Source organism: Elgaria multicarinata, chromosome 12, assembly GCF_023053635.1.
Source record: "Elgaria multicarinata webbii isolate HBS135686 ecotype San Diego chromosome 12, rElgMul1.1.pri, whole genome shotgun sequence".
Taxonomy (NCBI): domain Eukaryota; kingdom Metazoa; phylum Chordata; class Lepidosauria; order Squamata; family Anguidae; genus Elgaria; species Elgaria multicarinata.
In genome coordinates, this window is record NC_086182.1 from 8,546,712 (window position 1) to 8,563,496 (window position 16,785).

At 45.6% G+C, this 16,785-nt stretch overlaps 1 protein-coding gene across 2 annotated transcripts in view; it reads left to right on the forward strand.

Annotated features, from left to right (window-relative positions):
- The window catches only part of ZMAT4 (zinc finger matrin-type 4), a 258,917-nt gene that overhangs the window by 112,177 nt on the left and 129,955 nt on the right, over positions 1 to 16,785 (forward strand). For both annotated transcript variants that reach the window (XM_063138888.1, XM_063138887.1), the window contains exon 3: positions 14,643 to 14,732. In XM_063138888.1, coding sequence (XP_062994958.1) covers positions 14,643 to 14,732 — 90 coding nt within the window. The remainder of the gene's footprint in view (positions 1 to 14,642; positions 14,733 to 16,785) is intronic.

Sequence of the window (16,785 nt, forward strand, 5' to 3'; positions counted from 1 at the left end):
ATTTCTGCTTTTCTCCAAAGAATGAAGTGTGCCTCAACCAGGATGATCAGGGGTCTGGAAACAAAGCCCTATGAAGAGAGACTGAAACAACTGGGCATGTTTAGCCTGGAGAAGAGAAGATTGAGGGGAGATGTGATAGCACTCTTCAAATACTTAAAAGGTTGTCATACAGAAGAGGGCCAGGACCTCTTCTCAATCCTCCCAGAGTGCAGGACACAGAATAACAGGCTCAAGTTACAGGAAGCCAGATTCCGGCTGGACATCAGGAAAAACTTCCTGACTGTTAGAGCAGTACAACAATGGAACCAGTTACCCAGGGAGGTTGTGGACTCTCCCACACTAGAGGCCTTCAAGAGGCAGCTGGACAACCATCTGTCAGGGATGCTTTAGGGTGGATTCCTGCATTGGGCAGGAGGTTGGACTCGATGGCCCTGTAGGCCCCTTCCAACTCTACTATTCTTTTATTCTATGAAATTTTAACTCAGAAAAAAACTGTTCCTTAGCAATCAGGACTTTGGGAAACATGGCTGTAGGAGAACCGCAAGAGAGCAAATGACTTCAGCTATTATCTGACACAGATAAAAGATCGTGTTGTTATTCCCTAGGTATATCCAGATTGTGCCATTCCATTTGATAATGTCATTTAAATGAAACCATTCCATATGAAATATTGGTGATCTCATCATAGGGGAAGCAGGGAGAGGAATGCTCTGGAGGCTAAATCACCACTTTATGAAAGAACCAATAGTTAGATGCTATTTAAAGAGGTAGAAATGTCTATTTCGAGATCAATTAGTCAGGTAAAACATCTGAGCCGATTATCCAAGATGCATATGAAACAGCAATAGGATGCAAAAAGCGAACAGAACAATAAAGAGGAGAGAGAAGCAGAAAAAGAAACATTATAAAGTTGTGTGCAAGACAACTGCAGGAAAAAAGGTGTGAGCCATGGGTGCACTTGTCCTTCCATCATCATCATCATCATCATCATCATCATCATCATCATCATCATCATATTTCTTACCCACCTCTCCATTTTGATCGAGATGGGGAACAACAATAAACCATAAAATACATAAAACTGAATCAAAACATAATATACATTGTTTAAAAACATCCTAAAACATTCTAAAAACATCCTAAAATTCCACTGGATAGGCCTGCCAGAAGAGATCAGTCTTTATAGCTTTCTTGAATGCTAGTAGGCTGTTAAGTTGACGAGTCTCCTCCGTCAGGCCATTCCGCAGTCTGGGTGCAGCAGAAGAGAAGGTCCTCTGGGTAACAGTTGTTAATCTAGTTTTTGCTAGCTGAAGTAGATTTTCCCCAGAGGACCTGAGTGTGCGGGGCGGATTGTACGGGAGAAGGCAATCCCACAGGTAGCCTGGACCCAAACCACGTAGGGCTTTAAAGGTAATAACCAACACTTTATACTTCGCTCGGAAACTAATTGGTAGAGGACAACCACGTTGCTCTCTGGAAACAGTTGCCAGCATTATAAGAGGAGGGAGCTGTTCAGAGTCCATCACTGTGATCTAGGGATGTCGTGGGCGCTCAAATGGGTCCAGGAGTCTGGTAGACTCACCCTCGCCAGCCAGCCCTGACTCAGCTCACTGAACCGTAGTGCATTTGCTAGTCTGGTCTTTGATGTTTCGTGATTGGGGCCTTTATGCCCCCCCCCATTTATGCAACTTTGGAAATAAACAATTTCTGGAGCTAGCATTGTTATGCACAATGGAAGCTCTAGTTGAGGGACACACACACAGAGACACACACACACACAAAAATAGACATTTTTGTATGAATTTATCCTAAAATATACATTTTTGAATACATTCAGGAACTTCTTTTGAGCTGAGAACTCTATTCGAACATTTGGATAAGTGCAAAAACTGAAAGATAACTATATCCCAATCTGCATATTAGTCACGGAAGTTTGGATCATGTCAATGCACAATAAAATGTAGATTGGATTAAGAGCATTCCTAGGCGTGACTCAGAACTGAGCTCTAGTGAGTTAAATGGGGCTCACTCTCCAGTAAGTGTGTTTAGTATTACAGCTTGTGTGACCAAAATGTAGCTGGATTGGGACCAGTGACTAGATAAGGGGATAAATTTGATATCTGTTTGATGAGAAATCTCAGCCAAAGACACAGTCCACGATTTGAAGGAACCATCCCACTGCTGTGACTTTCACTGGGATTGAAAAATGTCCTGCCCCTCTTCAATGCTCAGGCTTGAACGGTTTTGGACGTTGCTATTACTCTGTGATGCCATGCTAAGAACGCTTTCACATGATACTAAAAGGGCTTTTTCTGTTAGGTCAACTGAGGGCCTGTCTACACCAGGGGAAGGAAGGGGGAGGATCTTGCTATATGCTAATTGAAAGATCCTCCCCCTCAATCCATATGGGACACGTGACGTCCTGGGCATCACATCCATCATGGAGCCCATATTTAAAAACAAAACAAGAAGAGCTAGAGTGCATGAGTGCTCCAGCAAAAATTAAAAGATAAAACAAAACAAAAAAACCCTGCTCCCTTCCCAACCCTGATGGGCACGGAGCGCCTGAAGAGCTTTGTACCCCGTGCCAAGTTCCCGGCTCCTCGCATTTACTCGGGAGGAGCTGGGACGAAATCGGGATGACTGCCCACACCTCCCGTGGTCTTGGGATCTTCCAGAGACCACGGGAAAAATCAGGCTAAAAGCTGTCCTGGTAATCCTAGGGAAATGGAGGGATCATACCTCCCTGCCCATGGGATCCCCTGTGCATCATGTGGATCCACAGGGATGATCCCAGAGTGATCCCCAGGATAAGGCATCATCTAGACATGCCCTGAGGGTCTGTCAGGGAAAATGACATTTCCCCTCAAACCTCATCGGAAGCCGGTGGCTTTTTGACAGCATTTATCCTTTGCTAATTGGTTTCTCTCCCCCCCACACACACACCCTTCTCTCTTCTTCATGCCCACATTCCTTCCTCTTTAAAATGCACAGTCACAGCGATGCAGTCAAATGTAACCGTGTTCCTGCTGTAGGGGATGAGAAATGTTCTAACACACTTTCATGGCAATTTAATCCACCCCACCCCCAACACAAATGATCCTAAATTCTAATGAGTAGGCATGTGCTCCGCTCCGATTAGGAGCGGAGAAGCAGTAGCGGATTGGCCTGCTCCGCCTTACCCAGAGGCGGAGTAGAAGCGGACCGCGGACCCCTAGAAGCAAGGCAAAGAGAAGCGCCCATTTTTCGGAGCTCCTAGTTCAGGCGGAGCGCTCCGATCGCCATCTTGAAACATTTCGCCCATAGGATTGCATTGCGGAAAACAATCGGGGATAACTGGGTTGATTTTTAAGCTATCGTTCTGAAAATTCTTGTGCACAGGGAGTCGTGGATGGGGGTCATTTTGAGACTACTCTCACCTCTCTGTGTCATGTGGGTCGCGTGCTAGAATTTTTTAAAAATCGGGTCAACAAACGGACAGCGCGGGTCAAACGGCGGTTTTTGCCCATAGGATTGCATTGAGGAAAACAATCGGGGATAACTGGGTTTATTTTTAAGCTATCATTCTGAAAATTCTTGTGCACAGAGAGTCATGGATGGGGGTCATTTTGAGACTACTCTCACCTCTCTGTGTCGTGCGGGTCGCGTGCTAGGATTTTTAAAAAATCGGGTCAACAAACGGACAGCGCGGCTCAAACGCGCTCAAATGCGCTTAGAATTTTTTTAAAAATCGGTGGGAAAAATACCTTTTTCAAAGGGCTGAGGGGCAGAGTCAGCTCCCGGTCATGATCACATGATCCCAAAGTTAGAGGAGGGCATAGGCAAAACGGGTAACTTGGGATTCTGGGAAACTTCTCTTTCTTAATCTGAACGGACTTTTCCCAGTGTTTTTTAACACAGTAGCCCCACCAAATGCACAAACACAACCTGAAATCATATTCTAAGCCAAGAATAAGAGATAGAAACACAGCACTGCTACCCACCCTAACTTTGGGGAACAACTGAAAAGATGTGGTGCAAGGGGATGAGCTCCCCTAGGGCATCTCATCGTGGACGTGCCCCCACTCTCTCCTGCACTGGAAGGCCATCAGAGCCTTCCAAAGAGAGTAAAACGGTGGAGCAATGCCTATCATGAGTCGAAGTGAGCGTTTACTTCTTAGTGGTGGAGCGATGCCTATTATGAGTTGAAGTGAGCGTTTACTTCTCAGAGCTGTTGGTGAAGCAATGGCTTTCTTGAGCTGAACTGGCAACTGCTTCCCTCTCCCCTGGGCACGTCCCCCTATTACTGGTAAAAGACAGATAGATATAGCCTTTTTTAAAAAGTTCTTCTTGCTGTTTATTCAGCAACACTGCTGCTTTTAATTCCACCCCTCCTTTGTTTATTTATTTGTTTATTTATTCCATTTTATATGCATTACTGGCTTATCCTTGGCTCACTTCCTTATGCCCCCAGAAATGCCAGCTGCATGCCTGCCTGCCTTCCCTCCCTCCTCCCCTGCCCACCTCGCAGGGATGTTGTGTGTGTGTGGCTTTGACTCAGGGGAGAAGTCCTTCCTGTGCTCACTTGGAGTTTTGGAAGTTCCAAATTTTGCAGGTTTAAGCCCCGCCAAAAAACAGGGGATGATGGGACTGCCTTGAGTCTCAGCGTGCGTATGTATCCCTGGATAAGCTTTCATGGTGGTGAGTTTGAGGGGTTTTTTTAACGTGCAAAATTGACGGAGCTATGGAAAGGGGTGTTGGATTTTCATAAATTCCCCAAAAATCAGGGGATGATGGGATTTGCTTGAAACTTGGCATGCGTGTGGACACATGGATAAGCTGTCCTGGTGGTGAGTTTGAGGTTTCTAACGTGCAAATTGACGGAGCTATGGAAAGGGGTGTGAATGGGGTGCCTGATTTTCCAAAATTCCCCAAAAATCAGGGGATGATGGGATTGCCTTGAAACTTGGCGTCCATGGGGACACATGGATAAGCTGTCATGGTGGCAAGTTTGAGGTTTCTAACGTGCAAATTGACGGAGCTATGGAAAGGAGAGTGAATGGGGTGCCCGATTTTCAAAAATTCCCCAAAAATCAGGGGATGATGGGATTGCTTTGAAACTTGGCGTGCGTGTGTATACCCCCATGAGGTGTCATGGTGCCAAACATGAGGTTTCTAACTTGAACAGAAAAAAAGTTGTATAATTTTTTAGCTTTCAATGCAACCCTATGGGGGGGGAAATGGAGCTCCGATCCGGATCCGGAGCTCCGAGCGGAGCGGAGTGGAAGTGGGCGGAGCGGGGGCGGGGCGAAGCGGCCCGCTCCGAAAATCGCGGATCTGCAAGTGAAGCGGAGCGGGGGGTCCGTGCACACCCCTACTAATGAGGGTCACGCAGCACTAGCTGTGCAAGACGATTGGGTGCGAGGATGCGGAGCGAACCCCCTGCCGCCGCAAACACTGCTGTGCGCGCATGGAATTTGCAGGCATGATGTCCTCCTCTTCAGCAATGTTCTTTACACTACTACTACTACTGCTACTATTAGCAACAATCACAACAATACTGAAGAGGAGGAGGGTTATGTATGCTGCCTTGGGATCCTTGCAGGAAAAAAGGTAGGATATTAATGCAATAATGAACAAACGAAATAAAAAATGCAATACTTCACTGGTTCATGCCATTCTTTTTGGTATTGATAGAAAATCAGTGTATATGCGGGATCGTCTACACCAAGCAGGATATTCCACTTTGAAAGTGGTATGAAAACGGTATATAAAAGGCAGGAGCCACACGACTGCTTTATAGCAGTATTGAAGTGCACTGACAACTGTCGGGGCCCAAGACACATACCACTTTCATACCACTTTCATAGTGTTATATCCTGCTTGGTGTAGTTGTGTCATGGGCCCCAAAAGTTGTCAGCGCACGTCAGTACCACTATAAAGCTGTAGTGTAGATCCGGCAGTGCACTTCAATAGCGCTACAAAACAGTAGTGTGGCTCCTGCCTTTTATATACCGCTTTCATACCACTTCCATAGTGGAATATCCTGCTTGATGTAGATGAGCCCAGAGACATGGATTTTAGCCTAGCCTGAAGCTAGCCTAGCCTAGCTTTCTAAATGTGGGGAGTATTTTTCTGTTTATTTTCTCTCTCTCTCTCTGGCATGGAGAAGCATTTTATCATGTAAGCACCTGTCCAAAGAGTTACGGCCCAGAACTGAGAGATTGACCCTACGTGGGGTGGGAGCGTACTGGCGGATTGTGAATTGGCAGTGGCGGTTAAAAGGCCAGCGTGCGGCAGCTCCCCCTCGCCCCACATATGCCAAGGGCTTCTTTTCCGCTAGGAGAGCTAAAAAGGGGCGGAATCCCATTCTGTAGCACAAATTGGAGGCTATGTTTCAGCTCTGATATTTCCCCCCTCCCCGCTCTTTGAAGGCTACTGGCTTTTACAAGCCCCCCCCCAAACAAATGTGAGAATGTGCCTCACCTCGAGCAGGGCAAGATGCCCTGGAGGGAACGCTCTTAATTAACACGAGGCACTGGCAGTCCCAGAAGCGTAAAAGTGAATGTCGCTTGAATCAAAGCAAATGACTTTGCTTAAAATGCAAAAATGGTTAATGCAAGAAAGAGCATGAAATAGACCCCTGGTGCAATTGAAAAAGGATTGTTATTTCTAGCTGTGTTGTGGTTCTCCCCCCGGCCTCCAAAACCAACCACCCATTCAGCCCCCCCTCCCTGGACCCACTTTGGCCTAATTTGCACTTTTCTTGGAAATAAAATATTTGAAAGAAGCAGCTAGCACACGCATCCACCCTCTGCAGCCACTAAAAACCCAAGCGTTGCGAACTTCAAGCCCTGACCTTTCTCTCATATGTAGTACTTATGGCAGCATAACCTGGAGCATAGAACCATTTCACGGATCTGGACCTTTGTATATACCCCATCTCTCCCTATTTGACAGTCCCAACATCCCACGCCTGACTTGGATAAATCAATGTCCTTACTGTACCTTTTCATGAAGACAAAGCTGGACCTGCAACAAAATGTTGCAGTGTAGCCTCATCTCCTAGCCATTGGGGCCAGGGTGGGGAGAGAGATCGGGGCCGGGGGGATAAGGGAAGTTTTTCTTTTCTTAAAAAAGTACCGTTTGTTGCAGCAGTGCTCCTGCGCTGCTGCCTCTTGGAAAATGAACAAAAATGGCTGGCGCGACAGCTCTCTACTAGACTTGCCTCGCCTGACATCAAGACGAGAGTGGGATCTCATGTTATTTACAATGCGAGATCACCCTCCTCACGCCTGGATTTCACGGTAGGTCTAGCACAGGCCCCAGTGACCCTCTTTGGACTCCATTGCTATTGGCACGAGCCACCTGAGTTTGCTATTAGAGAGAAGAATTTGGAGGGATGTACAAGAACTTCATTGGTGTGCATAATTCATGAGAGCATGTCCCAGTCACAACCCCAAATGCAAACATGAGTAGGAGAGCGTGGCCTCATCCACACCAAGCAGGATATTCCACTATGAAAGCGGTATGAAAGCGGTATATAAAAGGCAGGAGCCACATGACTGCTTTATAGAGATATTAGAATCATAGAATAGCAGAGTTGGAAGAGGCCTACAAGGCCATCGAGTCCAACCCCCTGCTCAATGCAGGAATCCACCCTAAAGCATCCCCGACAGATGCTTGTCCAGCTGCCTCTTGAAGGCCTCTAGTGTGGGAGAGCCCACAACCTCCCTAGGTAACTGATTCCATTGTCACACTGTCAGGAAGTTTTTTCTGATGTCCAGCTGGAATCTGGCGTCCTGTAACTTGAGCCCGTTATTCCGTGTCCTGCACTCTGGGAGGATCGAGAAGAGATCCTGGCCCTCCTCTGTGTGACAACCTTTTAAGTCTTTGAAGAGTGCTATCATGTCTCCCCTCAATCTTGTGCTGACAGCTGTTGGGGCCCACTGACACATCCCATATCCCACTTTCATAGTGCTATATTCTGCTTGGTGTAGCTCCTGCCTTTTATACACTGCTTTCATACTGCTTTCATAGTGCAATATCCTGCTTGGTGTAGATTAGGGAAATGCAGAACAGAGGCGGCAGTTGCAATAAGCATCAGAAAAAGAATGCTGAACAGCACACAACTGCTCCAGAATTATTCAATGGGGTAAAAGATTTTTTTACAATGCGATAGCAGCATACAACATTGTATAATTAACATAAGTGTACATATATACAAACATAGGGCATGTCTAGACCTCCCGGTGTTCTGGGAGGGAGTGGGGAGGATCTCATGGTATTCTGATCATGAGATCCTCCCCTTCGATCAGACGGCATGTGCCACATCTCGGGAGGAGCGAGGGATGTCACGGCCGCCATTTTCTTTTTTTCTTTTGTTACAGAAGGAGCGCATGAGCGCTCCAATGGAAAAGTAAGTTCTTTATAAAACAAAACAAAACCCGATTGCACTCCCCCCTCCCACCCTCGATGGGCATGGAGCACCTGAGGAGCTCCGTGCCCCATGCCCAGTTCTCGCAAGGAGCCAGGACAAAACTGGGGAGGCTGCCCACACCTCCCGCGGACTTGGGACGATCCCAAAATTGTGGGAAAAGTTGGGATTAACACCATCCTGGTAATCCCAGGGAAATGGAGGGGTCATCCCTCCCTGCCCCCGGGATGTCCTGTGCATCACGTGGACACACAGGGGTGATCCCGGGGTTACCCCCGGGATAAGGCATGGTATACACATGCCCATAGTAAGAAGTTACATAAATTAGGTTCATAAATGTGTCATACAATTGCTGAGCAAAATAAGATTTTACAGGCATCCAGTTTCTTAAACCTGTTTCGCTGCAGCTTCCTCAGACCTTGCTATTGTCACACCAATGGTAAGCTTAGGCCATGGGAAGGGTGAGGTAAAGCTTAATTAGTTTCTCTATCCCAAAATATCTTTAGTTGTCCTCCAAAAAGGATTAACTCAAATTCCCAGGTGAAATTCCCACCCTTGACACTTTGTTATACATTTGCCTGGGAGTTTGAGTCAATCCTGTCTGACCTGAGCTTCAAGCTGGTGATCAGAGTAGGGATATCAATGGGACCTGGTATGGGGGTGGAGCTCGCCTAGATTTTGCCTGTTCAGTCTCACTGGATGCCAGCTCATGGATCCCTGAACTGGCTGAATTCAGCGTGCACTGAATTGGGCAAGCTTGCTATTTCCGGTTCTCCGCCCCCCAACAGCTGGGATTATTTACAGAAATCAGGATTTGCGCAAGATTGCAGTCTTAAATAGCACAATTTGCACAAAATTATGCAACTCCTGCGATTTATGTCCACGTTTTTGTGCAAATCCCAATTTCTGTAAATATTCTCACCTGCAATTTTGTGCAAATCATGGTGGGGGGGGGGAGGATGAGAGCTCTTGACAGACAGCTGTGGACTATCTGGCATCTCACCGCACAAGCCCACCGGGGTCTGGTGGGCAGAGTGGGAACAGGACATGGGGGTATTTGCCCATCTTGGCAATTGTGAAAATTGCTTACTCAACCATTCCTAGTGATCCGCATGTGTGTGAATACAATTTTTATTTTTAATGTGAGTTGCAGACCTTCAAATTTCAGTCCCTTCCATTCTGGTCACTTGAAGTTCTTTCCATGAAGTTCTTCAGACACCTAGCCACTGAGAAGCAGTGAGGGTTGAATTCAGAGGGATCTTAGGTAGGGACATTTGAGAATTTCATTTTTGCTCTCAAAACACACAAGCATGCCCTCTTCACAGCTTCAAACGTGAACATGAGCATATGTCCACTGAAAATATTCACAAAGGATCAAGCACACACTTCTGTTCGCCTCGTTACCGAGTCCCAGCTCGATTTGCGCAAATTTCCTAATTTGCGAACATTTTCTCGGTAGACCAAATCAGTCTGGCTTTAGTCTATGGAAGCGATTTGGCAAATTTGGGGAGAATTGCGCTAATCTCCTGTTCAATCGCCGCTCGATTAGTGCAGGCTCCCCATTTGCGCAGAGCGAGAAGTGATCGCAAACACAAAGAGGAATCAGGCAAGGAACAAGCAGTGAGATGGTTTTAGAGCATCTTGGTGATCTTGAACATCGCTCATTCGCAGATACATGGTGTTGCGAAACAACATTTATTACATAAATAGTAACGTAGGTGCATCTTGACTCCTGTCTGCAGGCATATAAAAAGTGGGGGTAGGCAGCTTGTGGCCCTCCAGATATTGCTGGACTGTAAGTCTCATCAACCTGTCACCATTAGATAAACTGGCTAGGTCTGATGGGACTAGGAGTCTAGGGATCGATGGACTCACCCCCGGGCACTTGAAGAACTGCTGGTGGTCGTTGGCCTGTTCATGGTTGGCTCCTTGGATGAGCCGTTGAGCAGTCTGCAGGCATCTGCTGAGTGCCCAGCAGCTGCCCAACTCCTCAGGGAGACACCATTTTGGTGGTGGTGGTGGGGAGAAATGGCGACTTGGGTTTTCCTGTAAATGTCTACTCAGAAACAAATCCTATTAAGTTAAATAGGGCTTATTCCCAAGTAAGTATGCATAGGATTGCAGCCTAAAGTAATTAAGCACCTGCAAATAAATAATAGGCAAAGAACAGTTTAAGCAAACAAACAGAAAAATATGACACTAACTTACATTTCTCCACTAGTTCTCAAAAGCTAGAGGAAACTTCAACATAGAGACTTACGTTCCACTGAGCAGGCTCAAGGCACCATTTCGGAGGTTGGAATTTCTCCGGCTGGCTGGAACAGGAATCCGGGATTCTTGACTGACTGGCCGGGACATTTTGGAAATGCTTGGGAACCGGGACATTCCTGGTTTTCCGGGACGTATGGCAACCCTACCTTAGCTAGACCTAAGGTTTATCCCGGGATCATCCCGGGGTCATCCCTGTTCATGTAAATGACACACAGGATATCCCAGGAGCAGGCAGGGACGACCCCGGGACGATCTCGGGATTAACCTTACGTCTAGCTAAGGCCGTAATGTTGTGTAAATAGTGGCTGTAAAGGGTTATAGTTACATTTACAGAAAACCGTGAACCACCATTTTTAATTTTGCAAAATGGCAGCTCGCTAAGAGGTTGAGTGCCCACTTGGTGCTTGGGGACTGCATAGCGAACAGGGTCCAGAAAGCTGAGCAGGAAAGAGTCCGTTGGACTCCACCCTTATGAGGATGAGGATGAGGATGAGGATGATGCCTTTTCCCCAGTACTGGGACTCAGACAATACTTACCCAATACTATTGGACTCCTGCCATATCCCTGTAGCAATCCAACGATTTCTGAAGGACCACAAATTGCTCTGCCTTGATATAAAGGCATGCACATGAATGTTAAAGCACAGATGGTCATTTCTCCTGGTTGCTTCATTTGGAATTGTTGATATTACAAGACAAGAAACACACCTGCTTTGCCATTAGGTTGGAGCAGAACAGGATACTGCAGAGTACACAGCAGGCAAAGAAGAGCGAGCTGCAACACAACAATTTTATTTATTTCTTTGTTTCTCAATTACATTTACATCCTGCCTTTTATTTCTCTCACAAGGAGCCTGAGATGACTTATGTGGTCCTCCTCTTCCTCTCCATTTTTATTCTCATAACAACCCTGTTAGTTATGTTAGACTGAGAGTCAGGGACTGGCCCAAAGTCACCCAGTGGGTTTCCATGGCTGAGTGGAGGGCTAGAACCCTCCTGAGTCCCAGTCCTGCACTCTAACCACTACACCACAATGGATGGGGAAATGGTCTGGCTGTGATCCTGGGTGTGATTAGGGGGCTGTCTCAAGTTTGCGTGAGCTCCCTTTTTGCACTTATGGAAGTGTTGGAGGCTACACCTTAAGCACTGGAGAGTGGAATCCTACATTTGCATTCTCAGAAGTTAGTTCCATTGAGTTCAATGGGGCTTTCTACCAGGTAAGCAGGTACAGGATTGCAGCCTAAATGTTTAAAGGTTTGTTTGTTTTTTAATCTGTTCATTTTGTTTTTCGTTGTCTGTAGTAATATAATGTGCAATGCAGGCAACGTGAACCACACTTAAGTCATCTTTAAATTCCATTGGTTTCAATGGGGTTCATTGAAATCCTGTGCTGAACTCTCTCACTGAAATCAGTGGGACTTGAAGTTAATTAACTTAAGCCAGGGCAGGCCTGTGCTTTGTAAAGTTTCTGAAGAGGGGATGATCAGGGGTCTGGAAACAAAGCCCTATGAAGAGAGACTGAAAGAACTGGGCATGTTAAGCTTGGAGAAGAGAAGATTGAGGGGAGACATGATAGCACTCTTCAAGGACTAGAAAAGTTGTCACACAGAGGAGGGCCAGGATCTCTTCTCAATCCTCCCAGAGTGCAGGACACGGAATAACGGGCTCAAGTTAAAGGAAGCCAGATTCCAGCAGGACATCAGGAAAAACTTCCTGACTGTTAGAGCAGTACGACAATGGAACCAGTTACCTAGGGAGGTGGTGTGCTCTCCCACACTAGAGTCATTCAAGAGGCAGCTGGGCAACCATCTATCAGGGATGCTTTAGGGTGGATTCCTGCATTGAGCAGGGGGCTGGACTCGATGGCCTTGTAGGCCCCTTCCAACTCTGCTGTTCTATGATTCTATGATTCTATGATTCTATGAGGGTAATGATCACTCCATTAATTAAGCATCAGAAATGCATTTTGTCAAGGTCTCCTCCGCTTTCTTTTGCACCTGGAATTCCTGATGCCGGTGGCGCACTGTTTGCCGCTGTGCATGAGGTTCACTCCGTTTTTCATTCCCAAACTGCAGGCGGGGATTTGATTGAATTCAGGTATTTGCAGGCCTTTCACCCTCCAATACGCCTGCTGGTTTTTCAGTTATTACATTTCTATCCATCATTTTCGTTCCGAGGCTGCTGCAGTGCGCAACTGAAGCTGCAGGTGGCTTGCGCAGTATTTCAGGTTCTGTCAAACACAAACGGCTTTCATGGGCATCAAGAGCTGCAGACCACACAGCAAAGCCAGTTTTCAGGGGCTGTTTGCGTGGATTCTCTGCTCTTCTGGGACGTTTGCCACATTGGCCCTTTTGTTTAGCTTAATTTCATGGGGAGAGATGATCCCTGAGCAAGCCATGAAGCTATGGAGGCTATAATTCTGCAAGAATGCTGAAAGAGCACATGGTGTTGAGTTATGCATAGGATTCAATTTCCGAGAAGCTCAGATATCTTTCTTTTCTTTTCTTTTCTTTTCTTTTAAGAGGAAGTTTCTAGACCTTTTCATTGCAAAAATAGGTTTGAAAAGTGTCTTAGCAATGACTGCTGAAATCCCAGAAGCAGAGATGGGTGTACCTTCCTATTTACAGCCCATGCCATTTTCACATGTGTTCACTTATGAGTTCCATCTGATTTCCATACTGATCTGTGAATTTATTACTTAAAGAGAAAAATCTGCATGAAAATTTGCATTTAAACATGTATTTTGGGTGTATTTTCTGTTAAAAAAATACACACGCTTCTAAAATATTTTCTTTTATAATGTATACTCCTAAATGGATTTTCTCTTTTAAAATAAACAAACAAACAACCATTTTAAAACAGAATTTGATACATTTCAGGATCAAGGAAGGAAAGGAAAAGAAACTCTCGTGCAAGCACTTGAGTCATTGCTGACTCCTAGAGAGATGCCTTCTTTCACTGACGTTTTCTTGGCAGACTTTGTAGCGGGGTGGTTTGCCATTGCCTTCCCCAGTCATGGCTACCTTTCCCCCAGCTAGCTGGGTACTCATTTTACCGACCTTGGAAGGATGGAAGGCTGAGTCGACCTGAGCTGGCTGCCTGAGAACCAGCTTTCGTTGGGATCGAACTCAGGCCATGGGGAGAGTTTCGGCTGCAGTAACTGCCGCTTACCACTCTGCTCTACACGAGGCTCAGGGACCACTGAATTTTGATCACAGGATCACAGGATCACAGGATCACAGGATCAAGGACCACTGAATTTTCAGGAAGTGGGAAGGCTAGTAGATAATGAAAAATACAGTCATATGCACACTTCTCTGGGAGTGAGTGCCATTGAACTCAATGGGGTTTCCTTTTGATTAAACATGTATTGCCTTGGACTGCAAGTTCCAATCAACACATTAGTCCATACTGGACTTTGCAGGGAATGAATTCTTAAATCATCCTTCCTTCACCTTCCTATGGTCAAGAGAACGTTCCAGAATTTTTTGCAAATTTGGTCACAGAAAAACACGACATATAAAACACACAGAGAGAGAGAGAGGCCAAAAATGCACATTTTCCCCATAGGCGAAAGCACGAAACTGCATTTTGGGAGGATTTGCACATTTTTGCAAGTGCAAATTTCAGCAAATCCAAATTGGCAAAAATGGAATTTGTGCAAAGTTCGGCAAATCCAATTTTGCAAAAATGGAATTTGTGCAAATTCAGGAAATTGGGATAAATCTGATTCTGCTAATGAGTAGATGGCAGAACAAAATGCATCTGACGATCCACAAAATGCAAATGGAAGAGTTTTGACGAATTCCATACATCTCAAGTCTGAGCCCTGTCTTGAACACGGCAAAAGCAAAACAGACAGATTTGAGGATCTTCATCAAAAGGATTTTGTTTGCTGCTGACCTTTGAGAAGGTTTTGATCACTGAAATCAGGCTTCTTGGTTTTCTTGCACAGAGCCGGAAGCATGCGAGCAAAGTTCGACTTTACTATATGCTCCATCCACTAGACGGAGGCTGCCCTGCAAAGAAACTACGGTCAGAAAATGTGAGTATTGGTGCTAACTCTGTAGAAAATGTGGATATTATTGCTACATCTGTAAACAGTTGCCCAATGGGGACTGTTGTACTGCATTACCCAGAATGCACTGGACAGGTGCTTGGACATTTGGGGAATGCTTGAGTAGGAGTTTGGATCAGGCCCATTAGTGCTCTTGCTGTTGTTCTTAGAGGCAATGAGCTATTGAACAGGATGCATCTTGCCATAGAAGGGGATCCTAGAAGATCCCACATTTGCATGCTTCACTCCTTGTGTTCTGGGTATGATGGTTCTGAATGTAACCGTGGGGTAATCTTGGGTTGCAATAGCTACGATGAAGCACCAAGCAATGTCTATAAATGTGGGTAGGTATGCAGATGGCTTGGCTGTGCATACTCCAGCCTATCAAGATCACTTTGAAGTTTGGTTCTGTCTTCCAGGGTATTAGCTATCCCACCCAATTTGGTGTCATCTGCAAATTTGATCAGCGTTCCCTGCACCTCCTCGTCCAAATCATTAATAAAAATGTTGAAGAGCACTGGGCCCAGGACTGAGCCCTGCGGCACCCCACTCGTTGCCTCTCCCCAGTTTGAGAAGGTTCCATTGATAAGTACTCTTTGAGTCCAATTCTGTAGCCAACTGTGGATCCACCTAATAGTTGTTCCATCTAGCCCACTTTTAGCTAGTTTGTTAATCAGAATGCCATGTGGTACTTTGTCAAAAGCTTTGCTGAAGTCAAGATATATGACATCCACAGCATTCCCACAGTCCACAAGGGAGGTTATCCTATCAAAAAATGAGATCAAATTAGTCTGACAGGATTTGTTCCTGACAAATCCATGTTGGCTTCTAGTAATCACTGCATTGATTTCAAGGTGTTTACAGATTGACTTCTTTATAATCTGCTCCAGAATTTTCCCAGGGATGGATGTCAGACTGACTGGTCTGTAGTTCCCAGGTTCCTCCTTTTAGCCCTTTTTGAAGATAGGGACAACGTTAGCCCTCCTCCAGTCATCCGGCACCTCACCCGTCTACCATGATTTTGCAAAGATAATAGACAAAGGTTCTGGGAGTTTTTCCACTAGCTCCTTCATTACTCTTGGATGCAGTTCATCGGGCCCTGGAGATTTGAACTCATTCAAGGAAATTAGGTGTTCTTTGACCATTTGTTTATCAATCTCAAACTGCAATCCTGCCCCCTCAACTTCTGCTTCACTTTTTCCAGGGGGGTCATAGACCCGCTTTTGGGAGAAGACCGAGGCAAAGTAGGAATTGAGCACTTCAGCCTTTTCTTTGTCGTCTGTTATCAATTTGCCATCCTCATTAAGCAGTTGAACCACCATTTCTTTCCTCTGTCTTTTACTACTCTAGTATCTGAAGAAAGCCTTTTTATTGCTTTTAGCATCCCTCGCTAATCTCAGCTCATTCACAGCTTTAGCCTTCCTGACGCCATTTCGGCACTTCTGCGCCACTTGTCTGTAATCTTCTTTTGTAGCCTGGCCTTCCTTCCACTTCCTATATGTATCCCTTTTTGTTTTCAGTTCATCAATAAGCTTTTTGTGGAGCCACATTGGTTTCCTCTGTAGTCTTCTATCTTTTCTCCTTGTTGGAATTGTTTGTAACTGTGCCTTTAAAATTTCATTTTTTAGATACTCCCACCCATCCTGCACTCCTTTTCTCTTTAGGCTCCCTTGCCACGGGACCTTACTTATTATAGTTCTGAGTTTATTAAAATCAGCTTTCCTAAAATCCAGAGTACGTGTATGGCTACGCTCGACTTTTGTCTCCTTCATAATCAAGAATTCAAGTATGACGTGGTCACTTTCCCCCAGAGTTCCCGTAACTGCCACTTTATCCACTAAGTCATCCCTATTGGTCAATAACAAGTCAAGGATTGCCGATCCTCTAGTTCTTTCCACCACTTTCTGTAGGAGAAAGTTATCACCCATACATGTCAGGAATTTCTTGGAAGGGCCGCTTTTGGCAGTAATGGTCTCCCAACAGATATCAGGGTAATTGAAGTCCCCCATCACTACTACATCACACTTCCTTGAAACACTGG